The sequence below is a fragment of the Typopeltis vanoorti genome, chromosome 18 (genome assembly GCF_054136105.1).
Source record: "Typopeltis vanoorti isolate ZY-2024b chromosome 18, IOZ_Tvanoo_1.0, whole genome shotgun sequence".
Taxonomy (NCBI): domain Eukaryota; kingdom Metazoa; phylum Arthropoda; class Arachnida; order Uropygi; family Thelyphonidae; genus Typopeltis; species Typopeltis vanoorti.
The window spans coordinates 978,803-996,111 of NC_143566.1; the positions used below are offsets into that span (position 1 = coordinate 978,803).

Sequence of the window (17,309 nt, forward strand, 5' to 3'; positions counted from 1 at the left end):
AATTCTCACATTCAATTTTATTTCTCTTTTTATATGGAAGAAGGGAAATAATGAGTACAATAAGAGCTCTACTCTAATAATCTGGAATTCGTCCTTCTGTCCAGGCTTTCTGAACTATGCAGTGCAGCCACCGTAAGATTTTTATACCTCATACTTTAGCATTTCTAGTCGAATGTTATCTACTTCAGCTTCCTTTCCACATTTCAGGCTTTTGGTGACTTTTTTTCTACTTCAAGTATGGATATGTATTCCTGATTGTCTGGTTAGTGTTTTTTACCATTGTGCTATCACTTGTTTCATTTAGCAATTTTTCAAAGTAATTACTTCATACCTCAAGGATATTTGTTTCTTCAGTTTTCATGTCACCTTTTTCATCTCTAATTGCTTTTACAGAACTCTTTCCTCCATTTCTGAGCTTCCTCAATAATCTCCATTATCAGAACCTATAACTATAAATAAAGGAGTAAGACAGAGATGGGCTTATCCCCAATCCTATTAAGCATGTATATAAACAGAATCCTAAAAGAATGGAAAACAACCGTCGAAGATTGAAATAAACTAACAAATAATGTATAGCTAAATACGATACTTTATGCAGATGATCAAGTACTAATTTCAAATTCAGAAGATAAACTCCAAATTGCAACTAACCATTTAAATGAAATAGCAAAAAAAAAAAAAAAAAAAAAAAAAAAAAAAAAATTTTTTAATGAAAATCTCTGAAACAAAAGCTATGGCAGTGTGTGGAAACACCATTCAAAAAGTCAAAATTATGCTTAGCAATAAAATAATAGAACAAGTTACAGAATTCAAATACTTAGGAAATATAATCTCACAATACAATACTGATTCACAATTGGAAGCAAGATTACTCATTTACAATAGAATGAATGGCATAATTAAAAGAAATTTTGGAATACAAATGACTAAAGAAACTCAATTAAGATTACATAATATGACCTGTGAGACTTGGATTCTAAAACAAAGAGACAGACAAAGATTGGAAGCAGCGCAGGTGAAGTTTCTAAGTCCTCTCCTGGGACTCATAGGAGGATGCCCAAAAAGAAAAACACAGAAATAAGAGAACAATTAGATACAAAAAAACATCATACAAGAAATGGAAGCATACCAGCAAAATTGGCTACACCACATAGAAAGGATGAATAACAATAGGATTCCTAAACTAGCACTAGAATATAAATTACAGGAAGAAGAGACTGTGGACATACAAGATGGAAAGATCAACTTCATCTGCAGAGCATGAACAGTACATAAAAAGCCTATGCCTGAATTGCTCATACGACAATGACTATGATAATACAATGATTATGAAAGTACTTTATGATTAAGTTTGAATGATTACTAGCTTCCAATCCAAAATTTTCTTCCATATTAATCTGTTATTTGTCAATTCTCCATTTTGATTATGATCATGACATGGAGGATGCCCGCGTATGATCGGGCATCCTCCATGTCTTTTTCTGTCATTTGGGTATCAACACCTCTTTTGCTAAAAATTATGCTCTCGTTCTCTTTGTGACCATACTACCATAGATTAGCTCTTCTCATGCTTTGAATGCTAACAAAGTTAAGTTCCTTTCTGATATTTCTATTTATAAGATTCTGACATTCATGCTATCTGTTAACTCCTCTATTTTTCAGAATTCTTGTGTGGTTTCCAGTTTTTGAGAATCTTTTATCTCTAATCCACTGTCAGTTCCAAAGTTCAAATTGTGAACACTCTTTTGTATACTGCAAGTTTCTTGTTTTGACTAATTTCTTTTTTATTACATATAAATTCATTTAATTGACTCATCAGTACCAGCTTTGTTTATTCTGTTATCTATTTTCATCTTTATCTTTCAACTTCGCTCAAAATTATATGTAAATACTGAAATATTTTACTTGTTTTATATGTTCTCCAGTTGCAATATTCCTACCTATTTTCATAGTTTTGGATTTTTATTGCAGATTTGTATCCCAAATTTGTTTAAGCAGTTATTCTATTTAGTTAAAGAATCCTGAAGATTTCTACTGGACTTGCTTAATATTATGGCATCATTGGCATAAAGTAAAGTGCTGAGTTGAATTCTGATTTCATTGTTAGGTTTAATGCCAATTTTCTTCATAATGTGATTCATATAAATGATGAATAAACTAAAGATTTTTTTTAATATTACTCCCACACATGAAAAGCAGAAGAGTTCATAGCAGACAAATGCCATCTATGGGCATGGGTCCAGAGTAGAGTAATCTATAATGTATACCTCTTACACTCAATTTTTCATCAAACTTTTCCTGTACCTTCTTCAGTTATAACTGCTGACTTACAACTTAAAGTACTGGCAATATATTGTCCTGTATAATGCCCATTATATTCTATATACTTATAGGGATTTCAGGTAATTCTTGAAATCTTAAGTAATTCAGACCACAACCCCGTGCTTCTCACTTCCTCACCAAGCAACAGCCATTCTCAACCAAGAGTCATCTGGCATTATATGAATGCCAAGTGGAATGACCTGTGAGATATCTATGCCTCATTCCCTTTGTTGGATTATTGCTTTCAGCCTTCCAACCTAAGCATATGCATTGAACACCTCTCTGGAACGGAAGCATATATTTCCCATTCCATGCTAAATTCCTCTCCCCTGAGTAAGACTTGTTTTCCGAGCATACTGCAACTGGCTATCATCAATAACTCTGCTTCTCTCTCACTGCTTACACTAAAACCCAAAACAGCTGCAAGAAAATGATCAATGCATCAGAAACCGATTTCCCAAAGAGCCAAAAGTAGGAATCTTGTATCGTGCCTAATAGCAGCCACCATTTTGTTCTTTTGCCAAAGCAGTTGGCCACAAATTTTATCCAGCACTGCTCCCACCATTACTGCCTTATTTTGAAAGCTTGATTGCTTCAGTTTGTTATACCGTTAATCAACTGTATCAAATATGTTATTCTCCACCTTGCTTTATATCCAACCTTTTAGTTATAGTCAATCATGGAGATTAATATAATTTAATTTTGATTGGTTAGAATGTTTCAGATCCATATCCATGATGGTGCATTGACTTCATAAATCAATACATTGTGCACATTCAAAGAATGAAGCTAAATTGTAGAAATAATGAAATATTTACTGTAAACATATAAATATATTTAACAGATACAAATTCTTGATACTAAGTACTTCATATATCTGTCTAAGGAGATTTGACATTCCTTATAGAATTAAAAGTAGTAAATTAATTTCTAACTTTTTAATACATACAAATAATTAAATGACCATTCTAGAAATTACATAATGAGCAATAAAAAATATATCCTACTCTGATCCTCACCTCAAAAATACATTTTTGAGGGATTACATGAAATACTATACAAAACTAAACAGAGCATTCAGCTAAACGTTCTGTGGTTTCACTTGACCATATGGGAACTTCCTTTACAGTATTTATTTTTATACTGTTCTGTTTATTTATCTTGCTTTATTTTTTATTTCCTTATTGTTTCCACTCAGTTGTATTCATTCAGTTGCATCTCTCCAATTCTTTAGAAGACAATAGTTTAAGATATCTCTTGACCAATATACTTGCATTTGTCTTCTAGTTTCTTTAATGCATCTTTCCCTCATTTTGCAGAAGTAGGCGTGAAGAATAATCACTTGGACAACAAGAATACATTTGAGTAGTTCCAAATGCACTTCCAATAAAAGGAACTTGACTGTAGATTCCATAATTGCTCCTTGGAACATATACTTCCTGCCTTTTATTAAGCACACAATCCTAAAATATTAAGGTTTGATACTTTATACTGTCTTTCAATTATTAAAGTCACAATTCCTCCTTGTTGAGTAGTTAAAGATGCATGTGAAAACTTTTCTGAGATTACAGAACTTAATTCGATAGTGTATTCCAGGTTCAGCTCTTCTTTGCTGGCTAGTGTGCTTGTTACCCAGCAACAGCTGTTCTAAAAACAACTAACTTGCATGCCCATTACCAAGATTAAAAGTGAAATTCAACTGACAAAATGGCTGCTTTTATTACAATAATGGCACATTGTACAGTAGTAGTGGGGACATGCAAACACTACAGTAAACAAACATATACATGTATGCATCAGTTCTTGTTATTCCCTAAGGATTATATACTAAACAACATATGCTAAGCAAATTTACTACTTATAATTACATTTAATTCTCCTTTATTATGCTGTATTGTTTAACCACACAGTGACTCTGGTAATACTAAGCATATAACTGTTACTAAATGAAAAAAAAAATATGTATATACTTTTAGATTATCTTATAACAAAAAAAAACAAAACATATTTCTCATTACTTTAAATTTTTCGGGAAATGACAGCGTATACTAAAATATTAATTAAACTTTAATCAGTTTAATAAAAGGGGGCACCTTTAGGACTCTAGGACCAACACCAGTTGCCTTCTTCAGCCTCATTTTCTCGTTGTTAGTGGCCGCGTGCACATATCATAGTTTTATGTTCCCAGAAGATGGCAATGTAACATTGCCGAAATATAGGAAGGTATTGATTAAAGTTTTTTAATTAATATTTTATTATACGTTACCATTTCCTGAAAAATTTAAAGTTATGTGTAACCAATGTATAAGTTTATCTACAAGAAATATTTCTCATTAACGAAAATTTCACTGATAGAAAAAGCCAATCTCATGGCATCATGCATTTTCTTCAAATGCCTACATACATACATGATTTTGGTAAATGACCACCAACCATTCCAACCATAGAATTACTAAAGTAGTATTTGAACCATGGGAAGGAAGAATAGAAGCCACAGAGGTCATTTCATTTGGCATCCTTGTAGTTCCAAAGGACATGAGACTGAGAACTAGTGGGTGAAAGTTGTTCTTTGACAAAAAAGACTTGAATGAGTTTGTGATCTGAGTTACCAAGAGGAGAACGGACATCGACGTTACACCTGAAAGGGGAGCTTGATAGGAAAAGATCAAGTGCGTTTGTATTTGCCAACGTGCTTTAGGGGATTGTCAGGTATTCTGGTAGGGAGATTGATGACCTGTGATAGGTCATTGCTAATGGCAAACACCTCGGCATCCTTGCGTGCTTGATCAGTGAAACTAGAGAGGGGAAGAGTATATGAAAAACTTAAAATATTTACTGTAAATATATGGTGATCAGCATTCATTTCAGACAAATTATGGAGACTACAACCATGTTAGAAATAGGACTGTAGGTAATCCCTGATCTTAACTCTAATATAACAACTCTTGTGTTAAATTAGGACACCACTTTTGCTGTAATAAAACTATACGAATTTGTTCTCTGATGATGTTATAAATAGAATATAACTTTGATGTAGTTTTTCATCAGAGTGAAGGCCAGTAGAATAACAGTTGAGCAAATTATTGTTTCCTTGGCATACTGTGTGAAAAGTAATAAAAAAAAGCTCGTCTCTCTCTGTGTACTCCAGATGATAATTTTAATATGAAGGTCGAAATGTTGGGAAATTAATGTAATTATTTCTAACACAGTTGTAGTTTGTCATAATTTGTCTGAAATGAATATAAATATATACAATAGATTCAGTTCTGTATATTAAGTTAATTCTCTTTGTCTCTCTATAAGGAGATCTGACGTTCATATTTTTTATAGAATTACAATTAGTTAATTCTAATATTCTATATATCTAACTCTTCAATTCTAATTAAATATAGAGGACAACTATATGGCCAGTCTATAATTACATAATATGGACAAAGAAACTGACACAGTTAAATTCTGTTCTGAGAGATAACATCAAGTACTGTACAAAACAAGAACATAACATTCAACTAAAATAAATTTAGTTTAATCCTTTATCCCAGTGTGTGTGCAAACAAAGTTTGCACCTGAACGTATCTTCAGGACTGGGGTAAAGTGGTACAACACCGGGCAACTCCTTGCAAAGGTGGAGCAAGCTACCAACACCCCTATCTCAGTATCTCCCATAATGCAAAACACATCTCCTTGCAGATATGTATAATGTTATGCATTAAGGGAAGGGCCACTAAGTTTCGACCTTTATTGAGGTCTCTTCAGTGGGAGCCAGGCCCAAGTGGAGATACCAAGGCAGAAGCATTAGCAAGGTCATCTCCTCCTATAGGAGCTGCCAAACGGTATGCCACCTTTTTATTAAATTACTCTGGATTTAGAGAAAGATGTTGAAAGTTTATTTTTCACTTGGTCAGACTATAATAAATTTAGTTTAATCCTTTATCCGAGTGTGTGCAAACAAAGTTTGCACCTGAAAGTATCTTCAGGACTGGGGTGAAGTGGTACAACACCGGGCAACTCCTTGCAAAGGTGGAGCAAGCTACCAACACTCCTATCTCAGTATCTCCCATAATGCAAAACACATCTCCTTGCGGATATGTATAATTGAAGTTAAGAAGGTAACTTGCAAAAGTGCTATGGTAGTCCATAGGATTACCTGGTTATTGGAGTATACATTAATTTGTAGAGAGAAGGAACTCATCATTCCCTTTTATAAAGTTTTGTTAAAACCAGGTCTGGTCATCTGGTTTTCTTGGAGATGTGGAAGTGGCAGAGAGGAGGATCCAGAAGTGAGTGGTCTGTGAAATACAGTCTATGAGAAGAGATTAAATGTTTGTGGATTACAGAATTTGTTTGATAGGTGACAAAGAGACGTGCTAATAGAAAGGTTTAAATTATTAAAATGGATTTTTGTAGAATTGATACAATTTTTTCAGCACTTGGCTAGAGGGGACAAATCATCTCTTGAGAGTAAGAATGTGGTAGAGTCCTCAGGACTAAGTTAGGATTAGGTAATGACTTTGGGATTATATTTTTGGCTTGGTGAATGAAATGGGTTGCCAATTTGTTGTATGTACTTTGTCAAGAATGCGTTCAAGGAAAGAAATGTTAGGTATAATATGACAGTCTTGGCTCACCAGAATGAGTTTTCAGCCTTCATGAAGATCCCATACAATACTACTAATAATTTTGTCTAAGGTTTGTGAAATTGCAAATAATCCAAGCTCTTGGATTCGAGAGTGCACCAAAGGAATCCCAAAAATGACCAGGTGCAAATTTTCAATAATGCTGTTAAGTAGACTTGATATATGGTAAATTGTGTAGAAATCCACTGACGTTATACAGGATGAAGCAGCGAACTACATGGTTGAATATTGAATCTTGTCACTGCTCCTGGAATGCCTGTGCAGAAAAATCCTGAAAATTGGTGTGCCAATTATGCTGATGGGAAACTTGAGAGAGCCAACTTTATGCAACAGTAATTGGCTACAAGAGATAGCCCTCCATATAATGTTATAGCACTGATGCTGATTGATTGTCAAAACTGTCCTGTTTTCATCTCCTTTGTGCCACTAATTCTGCCTAACCACCCTTTAGAATTTAAATGCCTCCAGGTTCCAATCAGCATATGCTTCATAATGACTGCTATCAACTCACAAGGCCAGAATTACAAGCATTTCTATGGCATACCGCTGCTCACATGTAGCTTGCTTTAATGTGTGAGTAGTAGTAGTAGAGATTTTACTGCCCAAAATAAGAAAGTAGAGGGAAAAAAATCACTTAATTTAGGTTATAAAGAGATTTTGATATGAGTGAGATTGTATAATACTTAAGTCACAATATGAAAATTTTTTATTAATTGGTTCATGTTATTATTTTGTGACACCTCCAAGGAGTCCAAAGACTCATCAAGGGAGGACACCTACTCTACAGCTCTTTGTCTCCATCATCTACACCAATGCAATCTACTACTCACCACCAACACTAGTATTTTTTTCTGTAAATTGCAAAAGGCCAATTTGTTTGTATGCAGGATGAAAAACCCAAGTTTCCTGGAGGGGGAAAAATCCTGCAACCATCTAACTCACCTTCAGTTGAAAAAACTCATATAAACATTCCTCTTCTCATGACGAGAATCAAACTTAGGCCTTTTCCATTTAAAGGGCGCAACATACTATTGTTCTTTCAATTGCACTACGGAGGCGCTATTGCAAACTCGCACCATTCAAAGATGCAAATAGACATTAGGAAGTGTGGTATATAGATGTATCCAGTGCTTTCTTATATCCCTCACATTATATACGATTTATGAAGTCAGCAACTGTTTGAGATAAAAACATTCATAATAAAATTCTACATTTTGACATTCACATTAAGCTCATCTTCAAGAATGCATACACAACTGCTACATTAGAGCAGTATATTGTAGTAAGCTACATCACATCTAAAACTACTAAACCTGTCTACTCTTGTAGGAATAAAAAAAATAATAAAGATAAAATTGCTGGCCTGGTTAGCCAAGTGGTTAGCGTATTCGCTCTCCATCCAAAAGGCTGTGGGTTCGAATCCCACCGTGGGCATTGATGTTTTTGATTGTCTGTGAAAATACTAGTGGTGGTGGGCAGTAGATGGCATTGGTGTAGATGATGTGGTTCGCTGCAGTTGGTGAATTTGAGTGGTGGAGATGGAGAGTTGTAGAGTAGACGTCCTCTCTTGATGAATCTTTGGTCTCCTTGGAGGTGGTGGTGGGGAGATAATAATAATAATAAATTAAATTGGAAGAATAATAGCTATCATAAAATTTATATTAAAAAATCCAAGCAATATTAATAATTAATTGCATCAGCCATTCAAAATATTCATTTATGACATTTAGTTCTTATACCTTACTGTTAGTCTTGATACTTGAAATTAGTCTTCTTTCATTGGTTTGATCTATTTTATTTAGCCTAGAATCTTTTATGTATGTATGTATGTGTGTGTATATATTATTATTAAGAGCGACCTCCAGGGAGTCAGAGACTCATTGAGGGAGGCCACATACTACACACACACCAGCTATCATACTTATTCTTGAATTCATTCACACTGCTTACATTCACAACATCCAAAGGCAATCCATTCCAATCATGCACCACCCTCTGAAAGAAAAATCTAGCCCTCATACACTTTTTGGCGGCCTTCATTCTCAGCTTCCAAGGATATCCTCTCGTCCTTTCCCTACTTTCCATAAATTGAAACATCCCATCAATTGAAATCCTATATGACCCTTTCAGAAGTTTGTTAGTCTCAATCATATCACCCCTCTTTCTCCAGTTTGCTAGTGTCTGCAGTCTACAAATTCTCAATCTGTCTTCATAATCAGTATTCCACAATCCCGATATTTTTAACACTCTCCTTTGTACTCTTTCCAATATATCAGAATCGCAACGGAGACCAGACCTGCACACAATAGTCCAAGTCAGGGCTTATCAAGGCCTTGTAAAGAGGCAAAATAACATCCATATCTTTACATGTGAACGTTTGTTTCATCATTACAATTATCGTTTGAGTTGTATTTGCCATCTTTGCCACATGGCCCTTGAACTTCAATTTCCTATGTATTAACACTCCAAGATCCCTAGCCTCATCAATTTCTTCTAGCCTAATCCCACCAAATATAATACATTAGATATCTAATCCTGCCGAAGTGAATGACTTTACATTTACTGACACCCATTTTCCCCATGTCCACAATTCCAGCCTATTCAAATCATTCTGCAAAAGACTGCATATCAGCAGCATTCCTGATTACCCTACCTATCTTTGCATCATCAGCAAATAACTGTATGTCGGTTGTCAAATCCTTCCCAATATCATTAATGTACAAATTGTTATTTTTTATTTTTATTATTTTTTTAAATTTAATTTAATTTAATTTTTTTTTATTAATCTTTGTACTGGTTATGGGCAGTACTACCCTTACATCACGTCCAGACTTGATATAGGCCTTAGCCTTTACAAGTGTTTTACCCTATGCCTGCTCGAGTCATCATTGTAGTCATTCTCTGGTGGCAACTCCATGCCACCAGTGTGCCCTGTAGGGGCCCCTCAAGGAAAGAACTTTTATATCCTTTTGCGTAAGCCCAAGCTGTTTTAAGTCCTTATAACTATCTGCACTCCATACACCATGTAAAGAGATGGTGGCGCTGGTAAACCTCGGAGTTGCCCCATCCTCCCATATCTTACTAACTAGATCTTGGTTATTTTTATAATAATTTACTTTATTATTATGGCTATAGGCTAGTGGGTGCCCTGTTCTCACCACCTGAGCATCAACTACCCAAATCACCATCTCTTTTAATCACTAAGTCTTGCTTACGCAAACCCGCGGAACTCCTATAATGTGGTTCCACCGCAGTCTCCCAACCTTTGCTCTTAAAGCAGTTGTTCAGAATGGAGACCACGCATCATGCCTCCTCACGCAAATCCCATGGGTGCGGAAGCAACACTGGGCTATATGAGACAATGTCTCACTGTAGTGGCAGCCAGCCCTACAGTTGGAGTCGTCACTACCCCATTGAGCTGTGCGGGCTCGAGTAGGCAGGGCATTGATCCTCATCCTGATATGGTCAATATACTTGAACCCAGGGAGGAGTCTGGTGCCATCCCTTACCCAATCATGCTGGGGAGACACCAGATATGACTCTTTTAAAGGAACATCATCTACAGAGCAGTGCAACAGAGATGCCCATCTCTTGTGTTCTGCGGGTGCTGACTCGATTAAAGTACCTTGATAATGGGACCAGGCTATAGAAAGCCTCTCTGCATATGGGGAAGAAGATAGTTCTAACTGCATGATTCTTGACAGCCGCAGGTGTGGGGATCAGCCATCTAAGTGATGGAACCCCGAGCCCACCATCCTTCACCCTTGCATGGAAATATGCAGTAGAAGCAGAATCAGGCAGCAGTCGGAGCCATGATCTCACGGCTGAACAGATAGCCCTGTCCATTCGGGACAGTACCGAGATATATGTCCTCCCAAGCACCAACTTGTGGTAAAAGCGAGGTAGGAGATAGTAGGAAAGGAGAAACAGTCTTTGCTGGGGCTTGAGAGGAGCTTTCCTCAAAGAAGCGATCTCAGCTTCTAGGATAGAAGGGACAGAAGACCTTCCTTTTGGGGTGAACATGATACCAAGGTATCTCCACTCTTCCAGGATGGGCAAAGCATGCAACGGCCTCCTGTGCAGGGAAAACTCTATAGTCTCAACCTTAAGCTTCTTGTCACGATCATGGGGGACAAGAACTAAAGAGCAGGACTTCTCTACATTAATAGAAAGGCCTCGAATAGAGAAGAAGTCAACTGCCTGGTCAAGGAGTTCCTGCAAGCCTATCTTAGTAGAGGCTACAAGAATAAGATCATCCGCAAAGGCCATAGCATTAAAGGAAGAAGTACCTGGAGAGTAGCCTATATGGCTAGGAAGAGAATGAAGAAACTCATCTATGACGCAGTTAAAGAAAAGGGGAGATAGAGGATGATCACCCTGGCGAACACCCCGCACTGCGGGAATAGATGTTGCACACGGAACCCTGTAGTGATAGTGATGGAGCTACCCAAGTATAACTCCATAACATAGGAAAGAAAAGGTTCTGGACATCCAGCAATAGACAGCACTCGAAGGAGAGCAGGAAGGGAGATGCTATCAAAGGCCTTTTGGAGGTCCAGCGATGCCATATATAGAGGCTTAAGGTGGCATCGGGAATCAGAGAGAAGAGAAGAAAGAAGATATATATTCTCGGCACAGCTGTCCAAAGGGACAAAAGCTCTCTGTCTATAATCATGCTGTATATGTTGCTGAAGTTGTTTAACTAATATTTTATGATAGAGTCTAAGTAACACAGGGGAGATGATAATAGGTCTAAAGTCTGATACATAGCTTGAAGTTTCTTTCTTCAGAATGAAGATAGTTCTTGAAGCATGTAAGTATGGTGGTATTACTTTACTGGAAAGGAGAATGTCCACTAAGTCTTGAAGAATCTTCAACAGCACCTTCCGAAGCCTAGATGCAGGAAAGCCATCAGGTCCGGAGACAGAGAAATTGGATGGAATAGCTGCTTTAATCTCCTGGATGGAGACAGGCTAGTATATTTGAAGGGCAGGAATGAACCTCAATATTGCAGGTTGGTCATCATAATCAGGGAAGTGTAGAGGTGGAGTAGAAAAGACTGTACTCCAGAATTTGACAAAATCATCATGCAAGTCTGCTAGAGATAGAGAGGAAGCACTGTCAAGGATGGTTTTGGCACATTGCCCTCTATTCTTTTTATAGAGGGCCTGCATAGTTGCATAGGCCCGCTTTCTCTGCTTCCTATTTGACAAAGTCATTGTAGAATGAGACGTAGGCTGATGTTGACGAGGCATGAAGTGTTTCAGAGAATTCAGCGTGGAGGTAGTCATTCAATTGATCTGTGATATCCATTCCCAGAAGGTGAGTCTGGATGAGATATTTAAGAATTTGATGGTTATATTCTGGAAGAGGTGGATCATCTAGAGATGATGTCAGTCTGAGAATCAGAGCCTCTTCTTCAACAGCAGGATGGTGACTGGAAGATGGAGAAGCAGGGGCAGGAGATACGGAGATATTACCTGTCCCTACCTGTGGCGGATGGGCTGCCAATTCTAAAGTAAGGCTTTGTAACTGGCTTTCCGTCTATGACTTGATGGCATCCAAGGATCTTAATGGGAATGCCTTAAATAAAACCTCATTGGTTTTCTTTATCTCTCGAGCCAACAACTCGATCTCATGAGTGGCAAGGAACTTTTCTCTGAAAATCTTATTTTCGAATTTGAAGTATCCTGAATGAAGGATGCGGATGAAGGCGTTCAACACTACGTAGACTGGCCGCAAACTTCTAATATTCATAGGTGTTATGATGAGCTCGAAAGGAAGATAGTCAAATCTAAAGAAATATCCCTTGATTCATCCCATATAAACAACAGCCTTAGCTACAATCTTTCTGACGCACACATTGCCACTGTCCAATACCGGCGTTCTTGTGACAACTCTCGCATGTAGTCAAATTTAATTGGAATTCCAGCACACATTCCTGTTTTAAACTGTACTTCGGACTTTATATTAGTTCTGTTGATGTAATTTTATTATGTCTCTGTTATTTTACATAATTCTTTGTCTTTGATAGCTGAAGAAGTTGAATTTTGTTCAACGAAACTAGTAGTATCTCAGCATTAAACTTTATTCTTTTTATTCTCGGTATTATAGTCATTCAAAATATTTTTTTCACATATATTTCACATATTTCAAATGAGGGCACTAGAATTTCCTGTTTTTTTTTAAAGTTATTTTTACCTTCATGTTGCCATTTTCATAATTTTTTTTTTTTTTTTGTCATGGAGATCATTGTCACTTATAAAATGTTCTCTAGGCAATCTGAGGATGTGATTTTTGTCAGGGTTGTATATGTGTTGTCCAAAACTTGGAGATTTTTAGCCTGTTATATTTGTTTAAATTTAGTTGTCTTATGACTGTTTCACATGCCCATTTAAATTTTCTTTCATACCATGTTCTTGTGTGGTGTAAGGGTTGAGTGCCTATCATCAGTTCTGTGGAAGGTTTTCAGTGCCTGGTTGAAAGGCTTGTTTCTCCATACTGGATTAGGTGGATATGGTTTTCGAGTTCTTTTTTCCTGATATCAAATTGTTTCTTTAGATGTATTCAGTTCTAAATACATCATCTGATCTTTAGATGTGCTGAATAAATATTTTAGTTTAGTAGGTGGTTTAAATGTTTTTTGGTAATATAAATTTTATGTTAACTGTCATTCTTTCAATTTAATTTTATTTTATCTTTAGTTTTATTTATTTATTAACAGACAATGCTATGTAACTGAGAGGAAACCACCTCTCAGGAGACCAGGTATCCTACAATAAATAAGTGAAAATTGCTAGGGAAGATATGAAAAATTAACTTGGAGTGTGGAGCAACTAGCTTTTTTTAGCTTCATGGGGGGATCACAATACCAGAGTTAATCTCTTGGTAAAATGAAAGAAATATGATAATGTTAGCTCAAGAAACAGTTAATGAATGAAGGAGCTCTTTACAAAGAAAAACTTTGGTAAACACAAACTTAGTTAAATCATTGAGATTGTTCATCTAATACAATTGACAAATAATTAAGAGAGTTTGTGATCATTATATAGAGATTACGCAGAATTGAACTGCAATTTTGAGAGCATTTCCAGTATTATCCGATGTTCAGCTAACAGACAAATTTCTTTTTATATTAGAATGCTGACTTGAATCATTGCCGAATCAGAAAAATAAAAAATCTTGATAAGCTGCAGTTTGTTGAAGTAAGTAAATAATTAAAAATAGATTTATTTGCAACATTTGTTTCATTTTATTATATTTTTATGAACTTAAAAAAATTCTGATCCATTTTTATTACCTTTAGCAGTTAGATCATATACCTCCTGGAACAACCATGTATCATTAGGTCACTTAATTATATGTAATGAACATGTTTGTTTAACAATATCTCATTGATGTCTTTATGGTGCATATTTATGCAAACAAAACATACTTCTACCCTGAAAAAGAAAATACGCGATGCATGGATGTATTGTGCTGTTATTTGAGTACCATAAAGTGTAGCTTAATCAAATTTGGTCATCTTGTACCAGACTATTGACCAAATCCTCTAAATTGGTACTGAATCATTACACTATGATGGAATGCACATCACAGCTTTGCCATCTCCTTTGGAAATACATTTATTTGAGAACCCAGAAAATTTAAGTTTTCATGGAAAGAAGGATAACTCCAGATTGTAACTTTCTGTGGAAACATTGGTTATCATACTGCGTCATCTGATCAAAACTAGGGAGATAGTAATGGGCATAGTACTAATAAGCAATTTGACACTGCACAGCTGTTTATACCTCCTTAGTACACTAGCCTGTTAGTTGTAAAGATTAAAGTTTAAATCCCAGCTAGGATGTGAGAGACTTTTCTAAGGACTTTTTGAAAGAAGTTAAGTTGGTTGGCCTCTTATAAGGTTGATGGGATTTTCTTCCTAGACACCCACCAGAAAACGTGCAATTGACAGATGTGTTACAGTCGGAAGTTAGAATTCAAGATGATTAAACAGGAAGATAGGTTTGTTAAATTTGTATATGTTTGTTTGTTAAAAAAATATATAAATATGTTTGTTAAAAAAAAAGAAGGCAGGTGTTCACCATCTTCACTACATATTTTTAATTTATATGCACATGTTATTAAGGGAAGTGTTTTAAAAACTGATGATGACGCAATCTTACTGCTTTACTTTATGCATATGATATTGTTTAAAAATATTTGAGTCTTGAATAGACTTTTTTCAAAATTAAATAACTAACTAAAACAATTGTTATGAAAATCAGCAATAATAAAACTATGAAAATGGATAGGCAAACAAAAAAATATCAACTACTTTCTCAGTAGTTGATATTTGTTGTTTGACCTCTTATGGTTTCACTAGTTTCTCCTTAGTGAACCTATAAGAGGTGACACATTTAGATGTTTAGGTATAATTTTTAGTGACAATGGAAAATTAAAAATAGATTAGCAAGGCTAGTATGATGGAAAACTAGTTCAATAAATGTATTTACAAGAGAGAAATCAGCCAAGACACAATGCTTACATTATGCATGACAGTGTTGAAACCTGTTTCAACATATTGAACTGAAAACTGATTTAGAATTAACAGTTCATGACAGACCACATACTGCTAATGTGTGAGGCTTGATAAGAAGAGTGAATAGATGGCATCTATAGCAGAATTGCACACTTGAAGATACTAGAAAGGTCCTTGATATCTTTAACACTTGAGTTGGTGTTAGAGGGGCTAATCTTAGGTGATATACTCACTTAGAATGGGAAAAAACAAATCCATCTGGACCAGTGCTTCCCAAACTTATGGATGCCAAGGCCCCCCCTTTAAAAAAAAATTAAAATATTTCATTGCGCCCATCGGAAAAAAATCGTAATATAAACATATTATTATAATATGTATTGTATTTATATTCAATACAATTTATATTCGAGATTTTACATTTGTAAGCTTTTTTGTACTTTTTATCAATACCTTTGAAATGAAACTTATATGGATAAGCTTATATTTACTAATATTCATTAATCACTGAAATATGCAAGAAGCAAAATTTGTGAACCAACACCATTGTGTGATTTTTTTCCATTAAAATATAAAAAAGGACAAAAAATAAATAATAAAAATTAAATACATTTCTTTTAAGATTAAACAAAATTTACCGAGTCTTAAAACATTTTACATTTGTTTTCATTATTTGATGCCCCCCCACCAACAAAATTTACAGCCCCCAAGGGGCCGCGGCCCACAGTTTGGGAAGCGCTGATCTAGACCAGGTGCAGAAATAAATGCACATAGAAATATGAAATGCCAAGAATAAAATACATTAAACAAATTATTATTATTACATGACACCTCCAGAGATTCCAAAGACTCATCGAGGGAGGGTACCTTCTCTACAACTCTCCGTCTCCACCAGCCGCAATTACTTTCATCGTCTACACCAATGCCTGACAACCACCACTAGTGTTTTCACAAATAAACATCCATGCGGGATATTTGTTTGTGATTCGAACCTGCAGCCTTTTGACTGAAGAGCAGATATGCTAACCACTCAGCCAACCAGGCTGGCATGAAAGGGCAAAGCAGATAAAAATGCTAAGAACTTAGGAAAAAAATCTGTAGTATATACGACCAATCAGCAATAATAATGGTGTGCTGTCCATTTCATATTAAGTGATTGTCAGATTATGGAAGGTGAAAAGTAGTTAAAAGCCTGTTGTGAGACCAGGGCTGCATTTATACTTTTGGAGGCCCGAGGCGCAACATCATTATGAGGCCCTCAAAAATAAGCATTTTTTTAGTTTATTGAAAATAAGTCATTTCCATAATAACTCATTTTAATAACACAATACAACATTAGTATACATATATTTGCATTTAAAAAAAAAAAAAAGTATAAAAATAAATCAGTTCAAATTTAAATAAAAAAAAATTAATAACTAAAAGTTTTTTTTTTCTGGCTTTGGTTTTAGGAAATATATCTATAATGTCATCATAATTGATAGGCTATTACATCTGATTCAATGCATAATAACGACAGGTCACTTGTTTTATTTTGGTGCAGGTTGCTTCTTAAATAATTTTTTATTCATTGTTTCAACACTGAAAATGAGCGTTCAGCACTTGCATTTAAAATAGGCATCGTCAAAAATATTCTTTAAATTGTTTCTATGTTCGGAAAAGCAGGCCTTAACCCATCGTTTATGAATTTGTACATATTTTTAATTGAAGAATTTTGTTCCTTTATCATTATTAAAAATTGCTTAACTTGATCAGTAAATTTTTCTGGATCAATATCAGTCCCATAAGTTTGTAAAATTTTATCAATACTAGTCTTGTACTTATCT

The 17,309-nt window shown here is 35.4% G+C and overlaps 1 protein-coding gene across 3 annotated transcripts in view; it reads left to right on the forward strand.

The window, feature by feature from the left end:
* The window catches only part of sds22 (protein phosphatase 1 regulatory subunit sds22), a 277,991-nt gene that overhangs the window by 92,695 nt on the left and 167,987 nt on the right, over window positions 1–17,309 (forward strand). For all 3 annotated transcript variants that reach the window (XM_090408648.1, XM_090408649.1, XM_090408647.1), the window contains exon 4: window positions 14,099–14,164. In XM_090408648.1, coding sequence (XP_090264774.1) covers window positions 14,099–14,164 — 66 coding nt within the window. The remainder of the gene's footprint in view (window positions 1–14,098; window positions 14,165–17,309) is intronic.